This window comes from Salvia miltiorrhiza, chromosome 8 (genome assembly GCF_028751815.1).
Source record: "Salvia miltiorrhiza cultivar Shanhuang (shh) chromosome 8, IMPLAD_Smil_shh, whole genome shotgun sequence".
In the NCBI taxonomy this organism is placed as follows: domain Eukaryota; kingdom Viridiplantae; phylum Streptophyta; class Magnoliopsida; order Lamiales; family Lamiaceae; genus Salvia; species Salvia miltiorrhiza.
In genome coordinates, this window is record NC_080394.1 from 14330600 (window position 1) to 14348208 (window position 17609).

At 30.8% G+C, this 17609-nt stretch overlaps 2 protein-coding genes across 2 annotated transcripts; one reads left to right on the plus strand and one right to left on the minus strand.

Annotated features, from left to right (window-relative positions):
• Positions 1–3511: 3511 nt before the first annotated feature.
• LOC131001257 (late embryogenesis abundant protein 1-like) lies at positions 3512–4658 on the plus strand. Its single transcript, XM_057927594.1, has 3 exons — positions 3512–3637; positions 4051–4206; positions 4294–4658. The coding sequence occupies exons 1-3, from the start codon at positions 3605–3607 to the stop codon at positions 4372–4374; spliced, it is 270 nt and encodes an 89-aa protein (XP_057783577.1). The 5' UTR covers positions 3512–3604; the 3' UTR covers positions 4375–4658.
• A 9604-nt stretch (positions 4659–14262) lies between these two features.
• LOC131001258 (uncharacterized) lies at positions 14263–15509 on the minus strand. The gene is made up of 2 exons (XM_057927595.1): positions 14779–15509; positions 14263–14704 (listed from the first exon to the last, which is right to left on the minus strand). Exons 1-2 carry the CDS (start codon positions 15287–15289, stop codon positions 14472–14474), a joined length of 744 nt encoding a protein of 247 aa, XP_057783578.1. The 5' UTR covers positions 15290–15509; the 3' UTR covers positions 14263–14471.
• Between the last annotated feature and the right edge of the window lie 2100 nt (positions 15510–17609).

The window sequence follows — 17609 nt, forward strand, 5'->3', positions numbered from 1 at the left end:
CGTATTCGTTTGAAAATTAATAAAGAATTATTTACTATACATTTTGATTGATGACCAATTTATAGTAATACCCACTACTACTCATACTTATTTAAGTTATTGAAATATATAGATAATTAAATATAATTTGTTACCTTAACTGATCATCCGTCTCAACAAAAACTCGAAAGATGATAGGCTAATATATGAACGAAGATTATACCTTTTATTTAGATATATCTTTATGAGATTAGTGGGGGAGTGAAGTTTATATCAAATTATTTTACTTGATCAAAATTAAATTGAAGAAATTATTTATTTTGTATATATCTTAGTATCATTTTCTTTATTTATATGACCAAATTAAATTGAATAACTTATTTATTTAAAATACATTTAAGTATTTTTTTTTATACGATCAAATTCATTTGAATAATCTATTTATTTCGAGAATATCTATACTTTTATTTAGGTTTCCAAATATGAAATCTAATTATAATTTTCTTAGACTCGAATTATGAAGTTTAGTATAAATCTAATATGAAAAACTATTACAACTATAAAAAAAATATGGAATACTATTTATTTGAAATACATATCATAAGTATTTCTTTATCAAGGTTTTCCCATAATTAAATTTTATAGAATATCAATGTGGAAAAGATAGATGAGCTAATATATTCATGCAGGCTGACCCTTTTATTTAGGTTATGAATTGATTCAGTTTAGTATAAATTCAATGTGGGATAGATGAAAACAAATGTATAAATGTCATATGGTGTAGAATTGGGAGTGAAACAAATATAAATTGTGTGAGTGTCACATAGGATAAAGAATAGTGGAGACCTCACAGTATGTAGATAATTGATATAGTACATAGATAATTAACAAAATATAAAATTCAAATTTAAGGTACATATTTGGATATTATACAATTGATTAAACTCATTTTGAATTTATAAATCCACACATGTATGACCAAATTAAATTGAATAACCTATTTATTTAAAATATATTCAAGTATCATTTTATTATTTTATATATCCAAATTCAATTGAATGTGGAAAACTATTGCAATTATAAAAAAATATATATGAAAAACTATGTGCTTGAAATAACATAATTTAAGTATTTCTTTATCTAGATCTTCAGTGATTAAGTTCAATTGAATATTAATGTGAGAATGATCAAAACTAAAATATGAATGAAAATTAAGCTTTTTATTTAAGTTATGAGTTTAATGTGAAAATGAGGATTATTTCAAATTATATACATGATCAAATTAAATTGAAGAACTTATTTATTTAGTATATATCTTACTATCATTTTCTTTATTTTATATGACCAAATTAAATTAAATTACTTATTTATTTAAAATATATCTAACGATCATTTTATTTACTTTAACCAAGTTCAGTTTAAGAACCTATTTATTTCAGAAACATCTATACTTTTATTTAGGTTTGCAAATATTGAAATTTAATTTCGACTTTTTATATTTTGAATTATGAAGTTTATTATAAATTTAATGTGAAAATCTATTGCAGTTATAAAAATATGTGGAAAACTATTTATTTGAAATACATATTATAAGTATTTATTTATCTATATTTTCCAATGATTAAATATAATATCAATGTGGAAAAAATAGATGGCCTAATGTCTACATGAAGATTGAGCCTTTTATATAGATTATGAATTGATGAAGTTTAGGATAATTTCAATGTGGGATGGATGAGTAAAAATGCCATATAATATAGAATTGAGAATGATCAAAATACTCATTTGTGGGAGTGCCACATAGGATAGAGAATGAAGGAGAGGCCTTCAATATGTATTCTATTTAATAATAGATAGATTTTGCAACGTTGGTTAAGTGAATTTTGTACTCTCTTGAATTTGTACATGAAAATTCTATATTTTTTATGCACGGAGAGAATAAGATTTTCCGTTTAAGTTTATGAGTGAATTAGGCAATCACATGATAAAATTATGGTTAAAAAGTACTTTCTCCGTATCGTTTTCACTTTTATCATATTGATTCGTCCACGATATCGTTTTCACTTTCAATTGTAGCAGTATGATCCATAAACTTCCACTCATAATAATAGTAGGATCCAAACACTACTCACAATAATATCAATATTATTTATTATTCACCACTTTTTAAAATTTGTGTCGTCCACAAAGTGGAAACGATATTGTGGGCGGAGAGAGTATAATAATTTAAATTGAGCTTCTTAAGGTACACTAATGAATAGAGGTTGCCAATTATGGTTAAAAAATACTTTCTCCGTTCACAATAGCGTTTTCACTTTTATCATATAGATTCATCCACGATATCGTTTTCACTTTCAATTGCAGCAGTATGATTCATAGATCTAAACATCACTCACAATAATATCACTATTATTTATTATCCACCACTTTTTTAAAACCTGTGTCGTCCACAAAGTAGAAACGATATTGTGGACGGAGAGAGTATAAAAATAGTTTAAGTTGAGCATCTTAAGGTACACTAATGAATAGAGGTTGCCAATTATGGTTGAAAAAATATAAATAGTTTAAATTGAGCTTCTTAAGGTACACTAATGAATAGAGGTTGCCAATTATGGTTGAAAAAAATATAAATAGTTTAAATTGAGCTTCTTAAGGTACACTAATGAATAGTGGTTGCCGGTAGTTTTACACAAAATAAATATACAAAAGATTCCAAATGAAACGTTTGAAATTTTATTTGATTACTCCCTCTGTCTCACTAGACTTGACACTTTTGAGTTGGGCACGGAGATTAAGAATAAAGGGTTAAGAGTGTAAAGTAGGTAGGGTCCACTTATTTTATGTGAGTAGAGAAAGTAGAGACCACATACTATTTTAGGAAAGTGTCAATTCTAGTGGGACAAACAAAAAAGGCAAGTGTGCCAAGTCTAATGGGACGGAGGGAGTATTATTTTTGTAACTGACAGAAGAATATAATTGATTTTAGAATGATGCTTTATGTTAATTCAATTATTTCAATTTATAATCTCAATTATGAATTCTGTTTCTGATATAGGATGATAACTTGAATAAATCTAGCCAGATATCGATGCACTACTTACTGCTTTTAAATTTTAATGAACACTAAGCTACCTCAGTATTTTTGGGTTGTAATTTACAACCTTGTACATTTTAATGTTATAATGACAGTTTTGTTAGGGCCGAAATGATTATATAAGCCTTGTTGAAATTCAAGACGTGTCAAAAGAAATTATCAGAAGTTGAGAATTGGTGGACTGCTACAAATTTGACAAAATATATTTTGACTACTGTCTGTTTTGTATACTTTTTGGGTTTGGGATATTAAAAAAATGTAGGATTTTTTTTAATGACAGAAGGTTAATTAGTTGTATAATTAATGGAGAAGCATACTTTATGCTAAACAAAGAGACACTGCTTCACATTGCACAAGTCAAACGCAACAATTCACTCTTCACCAACGATTTTCTAACATAAAACTGCCGCTTTTCATTCCTTCACTAACTAATAACATTATAAATACCTCATACAAAATCCAAAACTGCAAATTGATCACACGTACCAAAAGCTGTATATTATCTTCCTACATAAATAAATCTCGAACAAAATGTCTTCCCAACTCCACGCAGGCAATACTCAGGTACGATATGATATGAGACATTTTTAACTTAAATTTTATCTAGTAAATACTGTTTCCGTCTCATTTGACTTGTCATGTATTTTTTTACGGGGTGTCTCATTTAATTTAACCTATTCCCTTTTTTGTTGATAACCATTTACGTTATATTGAATATAAGCCCACACATTTACAGTATAATTTTACCCTTCTAAATAATCGCATCGAAAACAAATTAGGTGAAGTCGGCCGGAAGGAGTGATTTTTATTTTATTGAAACATGTTCATGTTTGGTCCTACAATGTATGCCTATAGTTATTGTATTGACTTCCTTCAGAAATATATATATATATATATATATATATATATATATATATTATGTATTGACACAAAATAAGAGATGAGAAGATGAATTATCTAATATAGAAATTTGGTAGGCCAAGATACAAGAGTTTGAAGAATCGGCTAAGAGCACGGCAAGCGCGGCCCATGATAAGGCCGCTGATGCAGCAAATGCGGCCCATGAGGCAGGTGGTCAGGCCCAAGCACAGGCCCACAGGACCCAGGAAGATGCTGCCGGATTTCTTCAGCAGGTCTTATCTTTTAAAATTTAATTTTTTTTAACACTCTATCTTTATCTGGGATGAATTATGATTATTTTTTATTTATGATTTATATAGACCTCAGAGCAGGTGGCTAACATGGCTCAGGGTGCCCTCGATGGGGTGAAGAACACTCTTGGAATTGGAGATAAGAAATAAAGTGAGGGTATTATTGTCATTCTGTGTTTCGTTTAGGATGTTTTGATGGTTTGGACTTTGGAAATTGGATTGGGAATAAGATAGTTCCAATATATAATAAGAGCGCCGAGAATCCTATGTGACGGCAGTGTAGGTATTTATTTCGGTATTTTTGTACATATTGTTATAATATTCTTTTATTAGTGCAGCTGATATCGTGTGGTGTGCGATATTATTAGAATTATTTAAATACTGTAATAAATATTATTTAAAGTACGTAAATATAGTTTATATTTAATTGTCAATTGGAGAAGTTTGTCGTAAATTCATACTTGTTTCATGAGGAGGGTAAGACTTGATAGTTGATAGTCTACACTCATCTTATTTATAAATAAACATAATGTTATGATATTAGTACTTTGTTTGTGGACAACATATATTTCCATTTCCATGTAAATTATGAAAACTACGTGTCTTTTATCTCAATGTTTATTGAGACCTCTTCTTCTCGGAAAAAAAAGGTTTAACCAGATGTACTCTTAAGAAGCTTGAATCTCTAGCTTTAGTGTAACAATTCTGTATCTATACATTTATATATATGGGTTAGTAGAGTTATTGTGAAGACTATATTTTATCGGGAAAATTGTGAACCTGCACTGAACCTATAAAATTACTATTTATCGTAAAATTAATAGTATTTGGAGAAAATGAAAAAAAAAATGAAATTCTCGTCATTCATGAGATTCGAACTCAAACGTTGCATATCATTACATTTTAAAAAAGAGTTTTCTTTTGAACCTCTCCATAATATATATACACATATGGAATTGTCAGACTGTAAACCACTCTTAAAGTATAAAATAGGAACATATTTACATCATTGATATATTCATAATCTAACAGTTAAGATTTAATCTTTGAATAATTACAATGTAAATGTTTGAATTTCATGTAGAATACGTATGAATTCATAGGGTAAATGTTTGAATTTCGAAAATTAATTTTTTTGCTCCTTATGAGGTTCGAACCTAGTACCTTGAATCCTTCGAACAATATAATGAATTAATCGCAAATCTTAATGATCTAACGGTTAAAAATAATTCATACTTTATATTTAAAAAAAATAATTCACCTCTATATATATATAAAAAAATGAAATACAGAAAGAAAAAAAGCATATCAAGAAAATACAAAGAAAATCTAGCATTTTAAACATAAAGAAACAAGATGTAAACAATGTAAACAGGGAAAAAAAAACACAAAAGACAAAGACAAAATATGTGAAGATTTGAGTTGCTAAGCGACAAAAGGAGAAAGAAGACGAAGCGCACCATGTTGATAAGACGCTTTTCTTTCAATTAATAAATTGATGTTTTGTAGTTGATGAGGTCTAACTCAAATGGCAAAGTTGAGGCATTTAAAGATTCTCCTTTGTGAGAGGTCTTAGGTTCAATCCAGCCTGTGTGTGGTTGATTTTTCCACCTTAATTTGTGTGGGTAGTGGTCCTGCATGCGTGCGGGTGACTTATTTGATTATGCTCCCTCCGTCTACGATATCGTTTTCATATTTTGAACGGCAGGAGTTTTAAGAAAATCGACTACTATCCACCATTTTCTTAAAACTCGTGCCGTTCAAAATGTGAAAACGGAAATTTGAGTCACCTAAAGAACTGGTGTGTGAAGGTTTTTTCTTTAAAAGAAAGAAAAAGAAAAGAAAGAGAAGCAACGGAATGAGAGAGAGAGGAAAAAAAACAATCGATTTAAGGAAAATAAAAAAATATCTGGTTATATGCATTTAATATTATTCGCCTATATGTATGTATCCCATGCATGGAGCCAAATATTGATAGATGTCAAACTCAGCCAACTTTAAACTACTATTTAGATATTAATAGAGTACTGAGTTTGTCACATGTATTAGTTATAAAAAAATCTAATGCGTGGATATTCACACGTTGCGAATTATTTACGTATTTTAATAAAATATTTATAAGTATTCTAATAATAAGTAATTTATTATAGCATGTGAATAATTTGTATCGTGCAGACATTCATTCATACATGAGATTTTGTATTAAAGAAAATCACTTATTGTGATTACTTTAAGGTTATTCTAAAAAAATTGTTTGGATTTTGAGTTTTTTGACGTTATAGTGACTTATTAGCCTGGACTTACAAATATTACAATTATAATTTGTATGGTTTTTTATTGTTTAGTTTATAGTCCAAGTTAAAATTTCACTCAATTGAAATTGGCGTGTCTTGCCGAAAGATATTAATTTTATTTAATTATGCGGAGAGTAAATTCACTACAATAAATTATTTAATAGTGACATAATTTTAATGACATCGAGAGATGTGTCACAAAATTTGCCACAACAATTGAGTAACAAAATTTAATTACATCTATATAATTTTGCTCCATATAAAAATATAAGATGCCCCTATATTTTATAACATGCTTTTATTTTTGTGACATGTATAATTAGCTACCCATCACATAATGTTAGAATTTTATTTAGCGACACTTTTAAGAGTAACAATTATTCAAAAACTATGTCACAAATTAAACATTTTGTTGTAGTGATTTCTTATCTAATTTTTGCTGACAAATCATCTTCCAATGAAACACGTCAGTTTCGACTGTTCGAAATTTTGATTAAAATTATAAATTGAATAGTTGAGATAAGTTCATGCAATATTTGTAGTATTTGTAAATTTAGGTTAAAAAGTTATCATGGAATTAAAGTTTCGAATATTTTTTAATAAAGGTTATTGACGCATAGATACGTCAACATTGAATCAATTTTGATATTTAACATGAAATTTTAAAATGCCAAAAAAATATACGAACTTATTGATTGTACGTAGTAATTTTAAAACGAATTTCATTTTCACTCAAATTGAACTTATGTAGCACGTAGCAATGCCGATTACCGACAAATAGAACATTTACAAAAAAAAAAGACATCGTAGACACATCATCAATGTTGCTGTTTTTTGTTTTTAAATAAATATTTATTTGTTCAAATTGGTCAGAAATTAATTGTGAATAGTGGACGACATTACTATTATTGCCCAATATGAAAGGTATGAAATTTCATTCTATTTGTTGCTAAGGTAATTCAAAAGTTGAAAGTTTTAGAGTTGTGTTTGAGTTTAATTCATATCTTTAATTTTGAAGTTAATTTCAGAGTTAATTCACCAAGTCAGGTTTAATTTTATTATAAATAGAATTCATGTAAAAATTACTCAGATCAATAAATTAGTGTATTTTTTATATTTTTTAAATTTCGTGTTAAAAGTCAAAAATTGATCCAAATTTTGTGTATTTATGTGCCAATAACCTTCTAATTTATATATCATATTTTCACTAACTCTTTTTTGCTAGAAAAAACAAATATTTTAAAAGATGACGTGAATTCAAATCTATTTTAAACATTAATTACACTGCCACTTATAAATCAACATAATCACACTTTTTCTCATATTTTCGTTAAATAAAGTTATAACCCGTGGAATATTTCAAATGGACTTAATTTTATAGCAAAAATTTGAATAAATATCACTTTAAATCTCAAATTATTTTTTGCAATATCAATTATGTATATTTTGATTTATCAAAAATATTTTTTAAAACTTTGAACTATCATCAATTTTGTATTAATTATTCATCCTTTTTTCACCCTTTGAATTTTCAATTTATAAGACATATAATGGCGTTGTTTTATGCAATGTAGGTTAATTAAAAAAAGTATAATTCTAAATAAATCGTGGCATTCGACGATCCACGTCAAAATTTTGGAACGAAAAAAAATTGGACGAGTGATATAACTGATACAAAATTGATAGTTCAAGGTTTAAAAAAAATTGTGACACTTTTAATAACCGTAAATGATACTTTTAATAACATAAATGATATTTTTAAGGGTTAAGTGACGGGGAAATTGGTTCAATTTTGCCACGTTGAGGTAGTAAACAACGCTCATCCTGACTAGAAGAACAAGGAGCTACAAGCAACAATTAGGAGTTTTCTTTCCTTACTAGCTTTTGGGTTGGCTTTACTCCTCTAGTTACGCTCGTGCCCCATTTCGATGGGTCACTCTCTGCTGATTGATGACTTAGAGTTACATCGGGAAATTTCGTATATGACTACTGAACCTAGCCGCGAGTCAATCAATCCATCTATATATGATGGATAGTACGAAGCCTTTTTTCAAAGCCCGAAGGCGGATAAAGAGAGATAGTTGCTTTGCTTAACTAGTCAAGGGTTTTCGGTCGGTTCCCGTTCGCCTACCCCCCTCACAGTCCATTAGTAGGTAGGGTGGTAAACTTAGAGGGCGCCCGCCTCTTCTTCAGACGTGTCCTCGACAACCTGGCGGTTCTTCGGTCTCCGCTTTTGGGGGCGGGAGTGCTTGGTCGCTGGGATTTCCTTTTCCTCTTAAACATAGCTCAATCCGGAGTACTTGTACTCCTCCGGACCAAGAACTCAATCTAGCTTCGGCACTCGTGACAACGAGGGCTTCTCTCGCTCCAATTCTCCTCCTGGGTAGCTTGACTAGTTAAGCAAAGCAACTAGTCAAGGTACTTCCCAGTATGGAGCCATCGTCGCTTCGGTCGGCTTGGGCGCAAAACCTCTAATTTATGACACCCGCTATTATCTGAGATCCCGATGGGTTTTGAAAGAAAGCCACCCCAGTATATAGCACACTACTGCCTTCTTGTCCCTTCGGTCTAAGCAATGAGTTCATAGGAAAACCCAAGATAGTCTCACTTCCCATAGTATTCGATCTACGGATGCTACGCTTCCAAACCATCTCACTAAATAGACCTAAGGGGTTCAGTAGTCATATACGAAATTTCTAACTAACTCTAAGTCATCAATCAGCAGAGAGTGATGAGCCCTCTCAAATAGAGATTTTTTCTTTCGACCATATTTCGATTGTTAATACGATATATAAGGACCGCTACTACAAATAGTATTACACCCTTGATCGTGAAATACCGATTGCTTGTTGAACCCTGTGAATTGCGTGAAAGTAGGATACTCAAAATTCGGGGGTCAAAGAGTTTTAGAAAACGTTCTTAGCCATATAAAGATATTAGAAAGGAAAGGGGTTAGCTACAGAAAACTAAGACTTATAAGTTGGTATTTCCTTGATTTAATCCAATAGGAGAGTTAAGAGTTAGGAGTTTCCTTACTTTTGGGTAGCTACTCTACTACTCTATATCGTTCTGGCCTATCACCCGATAGTCCATCACTGCCTTCAGTCTATTAGAGTCAATCATGGTTGGTAATAAAGGAACAAGTTTTAGTACGCTTGTGGACCGCCCTTTCCTCCCCTTTTGTGGTACGGAAGGGCGGGCAGCAAGCTAGTTAAATTAAGACATACACACTCGTGATACACTTTGGTGCATCACTCGCTCAAGGTTACAGTTAATCTGTTAAAATCAATCGAGTTGGGAAATTTCGTATATGATCACAGAAACTCTCGGAAAGGTCCCGTATAGCATCGGTTGCAGAGCAGGTTAACTTCAAGTGTGAGTACGGATTTTCCACAAGTTCCTACCGAGAGACAAGAAGGCTGTGGTCGCTAGAAGGCCGGTGTATACACTTTGGTGCATCACTCACTCGCTAAGAGCTCCTTATAGATGAGTTACATCTGTTTTGAATAAAGCAAGAAGAACAAGAAGAAAAACAAGACTTCTAAGTCTATATTTCATAGATTCTTTCTCTTACTCTAGTAGCCGCTCCCCCCAGCCCTCCCTTTTTGAGTACGGGCCTGGGGGAAGCTACATTAGCAGCAACTACTCTAGTACGATCGTGCCCTACAACTAGTAGGTCACTCATTAGCCAAGGGTTGGTTAGAGACAAGTTACACTCTCCTTGTTAACTTGAACAAGTTTAGGAGTTTTCTTACTAGCTTTTGGCTTTACTCCTCTAGTTACGCTCGTGATACACTTTGGTGCATCACTCTCTGCTGATTGGTCCTGTACATGATAGGGATGCCATCGATAGGGGAAATTTGGTACTTAACCCTATTTTTAATGGACGCGAATACCACTTTTACTCACAATAAATTGTTATTTACAGTAAATGATACCCAATATAACATTGACTTATTTCTTAATTTAATTAACAATTAATAGAATTTTTTGAATTATAAATAACTTTTTTAATAACAGAAAATGATACTTTTAATATATGTAAATGATACTTCATAAATGATTTATTATATATAAAATCTTGTATAAAAATAAATGATAAATGACACTTTTAATGCACGCAAATGACATATTTACTCAAAGTAAATGACATTTTTATTTAAGGTAATGATACTCAACTCAATATAATATTGACTTATTTCTTAGTTTAATTAAATGATATTATTTACTTTAATAAATACATTTTATATTTTTATATATATAAATGACACTATTTTAATGTTCAACTAAAAAAAATAACAAATGACATTATTTGACTGTCGTAAATATACACGCTTTAATTCAATTGATAACATAAACTAAAATAAATATAAAAACAGTAATTAAAAAATAAAATAAAGTTGACAAAAGGACAAATGCAGTTAGGGATGTCAATCCAGGCCAAAATCCGATAGGCTGACCCGATTAACCCATCAATCTAAGAGGGTTAGGGTTAAAAAAAATTCAACCCGATAAAAATTACAACTCAACTAGCCCGTAATCGAATAGTCCGACACCCGATGAGCTAGCCCGAAATCAGAATACTTAACATAAAATATTTAGATATAAAAATTAAAAAATGATAAAATATTATAAAGTCTCATCATTTCACTTCTTTGTATTTTTAATATAATATTTAACATAAAATATTTAGATATAAAAATTAAACCATTGATACTTATTTTATATATATATATATAGGGAAGGGATCTATTGAGAAGACTATATGTTGTGAGAATAGAGAAGAAATCTCATGCCTTGATTTCGTTAAATCTGAGGGTCCACAATTAAGTAATTTTTCGGCCATAATAAATATCTCAAAGGTTATAATTGTCCTCTTGCCTAATCACATAACCGAATTCTCCTTATTAAAGATACCCATAATCTGCGTATATATCCCATTTCTATTGTTAATCGTTCTTCCTATAATTATGTACAACCAAATCTTTATAAATTTGGTAATTAACGCATGGACTTTATTTATGCCTTCCAGATCTTTGCTTTATCATTTCAAAGTCTTACTTTAGAATTCTAATTTGTTGCTTTATTATTATTATTATTATTATTATTATTATTATTATTATTATTATTATTATTATTATTATTATTACTATTCACTAAAGAATTGAAATTATTCATTATATTTTTTATTTATGTATTCATTATAATTATTTATTTATTCATCACGTACTCGTTGATATTTTGAACATGTTTCTTGTTATTCACAAATTTCGTATAATTATTCATTAAATGATATAAGTTCTGAATAACATGGTTAAGTTCTGAATAATCTAGTGTACCTTTCGAATAACTACTATTCAGTTGTGAATAAGTTCTGAATAGTATGAATAAGTTCTGAATAAATGTTATTCAATAATTAATATCACACAATAAAGTTTTGAACAATAAATTAAATTAAATTATTATATATGTTGATGTATTATTTTTGTTTTTTTGTATTCTTCAAATTAATATTTAAAATTCGTGAAACAATAGATGCTTTTTATTCATCATAATCATTTATTTATTCAACTAAATTTATAAAATATTCATCATGTACTCGCCAATTTTTGTAACATGTTCCTTGTTATTCACCAATTTAATATAATTATTCATTAAATTAACAAAACATATTCATTAACGCTTCGATTTCCAATTCGTGAATACAATTTATTCAAGAATATTGTCGAAGATGTTTCTTTTTCCTTGTTATTCATGGTCATATCGTATTCGAATATTGCTCAAGATGTACCAAATAAAAATCATATTTATGCAAATAAGGACAATACTGAATTATGAATAAGGAAAATATTATGCCGAATAAAATAATATTATTCATGAATATGATATTTAATGAATAATTACAATTATTCAATGAACAATTTTCAATGATCCACCTAGTTGAAAAATTTCTGCAATGAAGAATCAAAGATCCTATGCTTCAATCCATCGTAAATTCTCGAGTCATATAAATACTTCATTTCTCTTGGCGAGTAGTAGATTCCATATAAATAACCAATCATGCAAAATTATTTACTAAAACTTTGATGAATAAAACACTATATTTAGTGAACACATGCCAACTTCAATAAACAACACACATTAGGAACAAGTTTAAACTATATATTGAATATCTAGCATTATGGTACGAAACTACACATACAAAATACTACCAAATTAATAACAATACCAATATTCAAGTTTTTTTTAATGTTTCTATGTATATTTCTTCACTGGGAAACACGAGGAGCATATCAATTAAAAGAAATAAACAACAATACAATCACTTTTTCTACAATAATCCAGCGCCGCTACAAAAGTGATTGTTGGATACAATAAATAGTCAACGTTGCCTAAAATTGAAGGTGTCGGTGAAAAATTTGGGGAGGATTCTAAAGAGAGGTGAGTTCCAGAGAGAGAAAGAAAGGTGGTGTGGCTTCGCAAGGCGGCAGCGGCGGCAGGCGTGAAGATCTGTGTGTGTGTGCGTGTGTTTCTGTGAGGGACTGAGAAATAATTGGTACATGGCAGAAAGGCGAGGGAGATGAAGATGCATGTGGTGAAGGCGGTGCGCTAAGGTGGCTGGTGGCTGCCATCTTCGCTGGGAAAGAAGGGCGGCAACGCCCTGTTCGTGTGTGTGTAAATGTGTGTGTGTGCAGGGTTTCGTGAATGAGTGAAAATAATGGTGGATGAGTGATTTAAAATGGGAGTAAATTTATGGGTGGTAGTTTCCGAATAAATGTCAAATACCATATTACCCTTCAACGAATTTTAAAGTAATAAAAAATGGATATTCAGAATTTTAAAATTAAAAATGATCCTACAAATCTAACCCTCCATCGCCACTAAATCAGCGGTTGTAATTTATTCTCTAATCTTAACACTTAGGCCCTTCTCTATAGATCCTTACCCTATATATATATATATATATATATATATATATATATATATATATATATATATATATATATATATTAAAAACAAAATAAAACACCCAAGGGTGAGGGGTTAGGTAGACCCCCAACCAGTAAATTAATAAATCAAATCAACTAGTATCTCATACATGACATTGTCCAAAATGTTTCATCTCTATATTTTTATTATCTAAGTCGATATTAAAATTTTACTTATTTCTGCGTGTAGTTATTTATTAAAAATATAATTGTCAAGAGAAATAAATTAGTTAATTTCTTAAATAATAAAATTTTAAGTTCGACTAACCCCATGGGCTAGCCCGAAACCCAAACATTTAGGATTAGGGTTGAAAGTTTCTAATCCAAATTTTTTTCAACCCGATTAACCCGCACTCGAATAACCTGTAACCCAATAGAGCTAGCTAGCCCGAAATCCGGTGGGTTGACCGATTGGCATCCCTAAATGCAGCAACTTTAGTTTAAAAATTTCGACGCCCGCTGTTAGGTTTCGAACCATTGACCTTTCGCATAAAGTCCAAGCACTAAACTAACTAAAGCTAGATCTTCAATTAATATAAATCCCTTTATACTCAAGGGACCACACCTCTAATTTGATTAAATGTTGGATCGAGAGCGCCCATAGGTTCTTAACTTAAGCATTTGCTTATATTTTGAATAATCGTCGGGTTCATATTCAATTTCATACCTCCACCATTAAAAAAAAAAAAAAAACTCACCATTTTCATAACATAGGAAAACACAAAACAACCACCGATTCAATCACAATCATCACATAAAAGAAAGCAAATATATATATATATATATATAAATATATCGATTAATTGTTTACATGAGGCATATAACACATTATATATTTTCTCTCTCTCCTGCTCCTTGATGCATCTCAAATCATGCAGAGAGCCCTAATTACTTAACCAACCACAAACAACTTTCACACACACACAAAAAGGACAACCTTGGACTTGTAATTAACGGCATTTAACTAAAATTCCTTAACTAATCTGCGTTGATGCTTGGTGGTAGCTCTCTTCTTATGGCTCATAATCCTCAAACTCTGTCTCAAAATATCAATCTCTCTCTCTCTCTTCAATTCCTGATGCTCCATTGCCGCCAGCTTCGCTTGCAGAAACTCAATCCTCTCTTCCTTGGCCCTCAGCTCCTGCTTCAGCTCCAGCGTCACATCCTCCTCCTCCGTTTTCCAGCACAATCTCTCTTCTGCGCATAACAATTATATATAATTAGCGAGAGAGAAAATTAAAGGAAATAAAAAAGGAAAATAAAGGATGAACCTTGACGCGTTCGTTGAATAAGATGATCGAGCTCGACTTTAATGGCGAAATAGAGCTGCTTCCATTTCTCTAGGGTTTCATCTCTCGTGGCTTGGTCTTCCTTAATGTTATTACAGCAGCAGGAGGGAATGAATTCGTAACTCTCCTGGCTATGATCTTCTAGAACCTTCCGCAGCTTCCTGGCCTCGTCCTTGAGGCGCTTCCTCTCTCTCTTCCACTCGGCTTGCTTGAAGGCGAACACCATTAATTCTCTCTCATACACCTCGTTCTCTCTCTCTCTCATGCATATTACCTCGTTCATCTCGCCTTGGAGGAGCCGGACCTTCTCCTTCAGCCCTTCCACCACCTTCTCGCTCGGGCTGCCGCCCCTCTTCTCTACGCTGTGCCAACTCCCCATCTCTCTCTCTCTCTCTCTCTCTCTCTCTCTCTCTCTCTCTCTCTCTAATGTGGTGGCAGAGGAGCCTGCAGATGCAACTGCTGTTGAATTTGAAGACAGGGGAGTGTGGGGCATGTGTATTTAATTCTTCATCAAGAATTTCATATTTGAGTGCGGATAGATGAGGTGTTGTTGGCCAATAATTGAAATTTGAGTCACATTGATTTGCTTAAGTATTAGTAGATTTTTGGGAGAGAGTTTTGTACGATGATATGTCTAATGGTACACTCTATGAAAGAATCAGATTTAGTTAGAATGTTTGGTCGCAACTTCCTCCATCCTTATACAAATATTCTATTTATAAAATAGTTTTGTCACCAAATAAAAATGTTATTTTCGAAATTTTATATAAAAGTAATGTCAAATTATCAAATTTATATTTTGTTAGTTTTCCAATATCATTATAGTTTTGCAGACTTTTCATATTATCCACAATAATTAGGGGTAATAGGAACAAAACTGCCTACTTTCGTTGTACGTACGTTTGTTTGACGGTAGAAAACTTTTGTTTTTATTTTGGATAATACATTTTCTTTAGAATGTCCATCAAAGTCAAAGAGGCCTTGATTAAATATATAGTGGTCATGGAAAATTTCGAAAAGATTCTTGAAATCAACGAGTCTCCTCGACGTATCGATGATTTCTACAAAATGAAAATAAATGAAGTTTTATTTAAAAATAAAATAAAAATAGAAACAGGCCAGTATAACCTGATGGTTTGTTTTTTAATATGGCATACATAAATATACTGAAGATCGATATGTAAGTTCATAAATTTATATACTATGTAGATTAATCAATCTTCAATGGTTTTAAACTTTCTTGGCTAGCTAAGACCTGCCCAGCTACTAAGTTTATAGAATTATATGTATATAATATTACTACTACATTTGAAAAGCATAAAGCATAAAGTTGTATGCATATGTGAGATATCTTCTCGTATAAGAAAGATATAGAACATATGTCAAATAATTTGAAAAATAATTTAGTTAAAGAAATTTTAATAATTAGAAAACTATATATAGTTACCTCCAAAGTTTTCTATATACAATTCAGTTCGAATTTAATTCTATCATAAAGTTCTTTGCCAACAAAATTATGGCCATATAATTAATTTAAATAGAATCTTCTCTTAGGCACCACAAAAGCTATAGATTTTTGGCCAGGATGTGACACCGACTGTCTATACAATAATATTAGCCTCTAAGTCTCTCTCTTTTTTTTTTTTGAGGGAAATTAGACTCTAAGTCTCTAAGAGCACTCCCAACAGAAATCCCAAAACTATGCTCCTATATTCCTCCCTAAAGCTTTTCTATTTAATTTTAGGATCTCGATTTTATAAATGCATACACTAGATCTCCTATTTTCTACATAAAAACAATAATTATGTGTGGGTCCTACTAATTATAAGCTTAAAATAAATTTAGGGTGTGTGTAAATTTAAGATTGAATTTAGGTAGGTGTAAAATTTTTTGTGGGCCCCATCCAATTTAGGGAATCTGTTGGATGCATTTTTTATCTCATTTTCAATTGTTTTAGCCTAAATTTAGAGTTAACGATGCATTTAGGTGATCTCCTGGGAGTGCTCTAACACATACATTTGGTAAACTACAAAACAAACTTCTAATTAAGTTGCACGTGAACCAACAGTGAGATATACTATCACAAGTTCACAACGCTTCAGCCTTTCTTCAGTAATATCACCAAGCACAATATTTTGTTATCCTTTCAATTATTTCACGTGATCAATTTTTTAGCATCGAAATATTTTTATGACACAGTAATACACACTAAATTATGAGACAGAGAATTTCATCCGAGAGAGCACATATATATTCCACATCACATCATGATATTATTGAAAAAAAGAAAAAACTTCATATACTTAGAAACCTGATGTAATTGAAAAAAAGTACAAATGTTGTGATATTTTCTGTAGAAAATGTACAATAATTCAGAATCCAATGTTACATTCAACTTCGATATTATATGATAAAGTATTAGAAGGCAACTAAAATTTACTGTTGACGATTCGTTTACCCTGGTGAGCCCACATCGTGGTAAATACGTTATCAAATGTCCTATCTAAAGATTCTTGCATGCCTCTCTTTCAAAAAATAGATAAAATAGGCTCCTCCTCATAAATAAGTAAAGGAGCCCCCCAGTTCTTACAATATTTAATATTTCACTTGGTCTTGTCTCATTAACTCAAATCATTTATGCTATGGTGTCAAAATTTACTCGTGAGGGGGGCTCCCTATTAAAGATGTTGACATTTTTAAATGAAAGCATAATTAAATCATATAGTAAGAATATATACTTTAATCATTAGAATTTATTGGGTACACGCTCCACATAAAACTATATATTATGTACTAGTTAAATTAATAGTTAG

What these genes read in the sequence shown, in the direction of transcription:
- LOC131001257 (XM_057927594.1), top strand. Translation starts at nt 3,605, where the DNA reads ATGTCTTCCCAACTCCACGCAGGCAATACTCAG. An exon ending in TCCACGCAGGCAATACTCAG is followed by an intron (nt 3,638 to 4,050) that starts GTACGATATGAT and finishes GAAATTTGGTAG; the next exon opens with GCCAAGATACAAGAGTTTGA. An exon ending in CTGCCGGATTTCTTCAGCAG is followed by an intron (nt 4,207 to 4,293) that starts GTCTTATCTTTT and finishes TGATTTATATAG; the next exon opens with ACCTCAGAGCAGGTGGCTAA.
- LOC131001258 (XM_057927595.1), bottom strand. Translation starts at nt 15,289, where the DNA reads ATGCCCCACACTCCCCTGTCTTCAAATTCAACAGCAGTTGCATCTGCA. An exon ending in TATTCAACGAACGCGTCAAG is followed by an intron (nt 14,705 to 14,778) that starts GTTCATCCTTTA and finishes TGTTATGCGCAG; the next exon opens with AAGAGAGATTGTGCTGGAAA.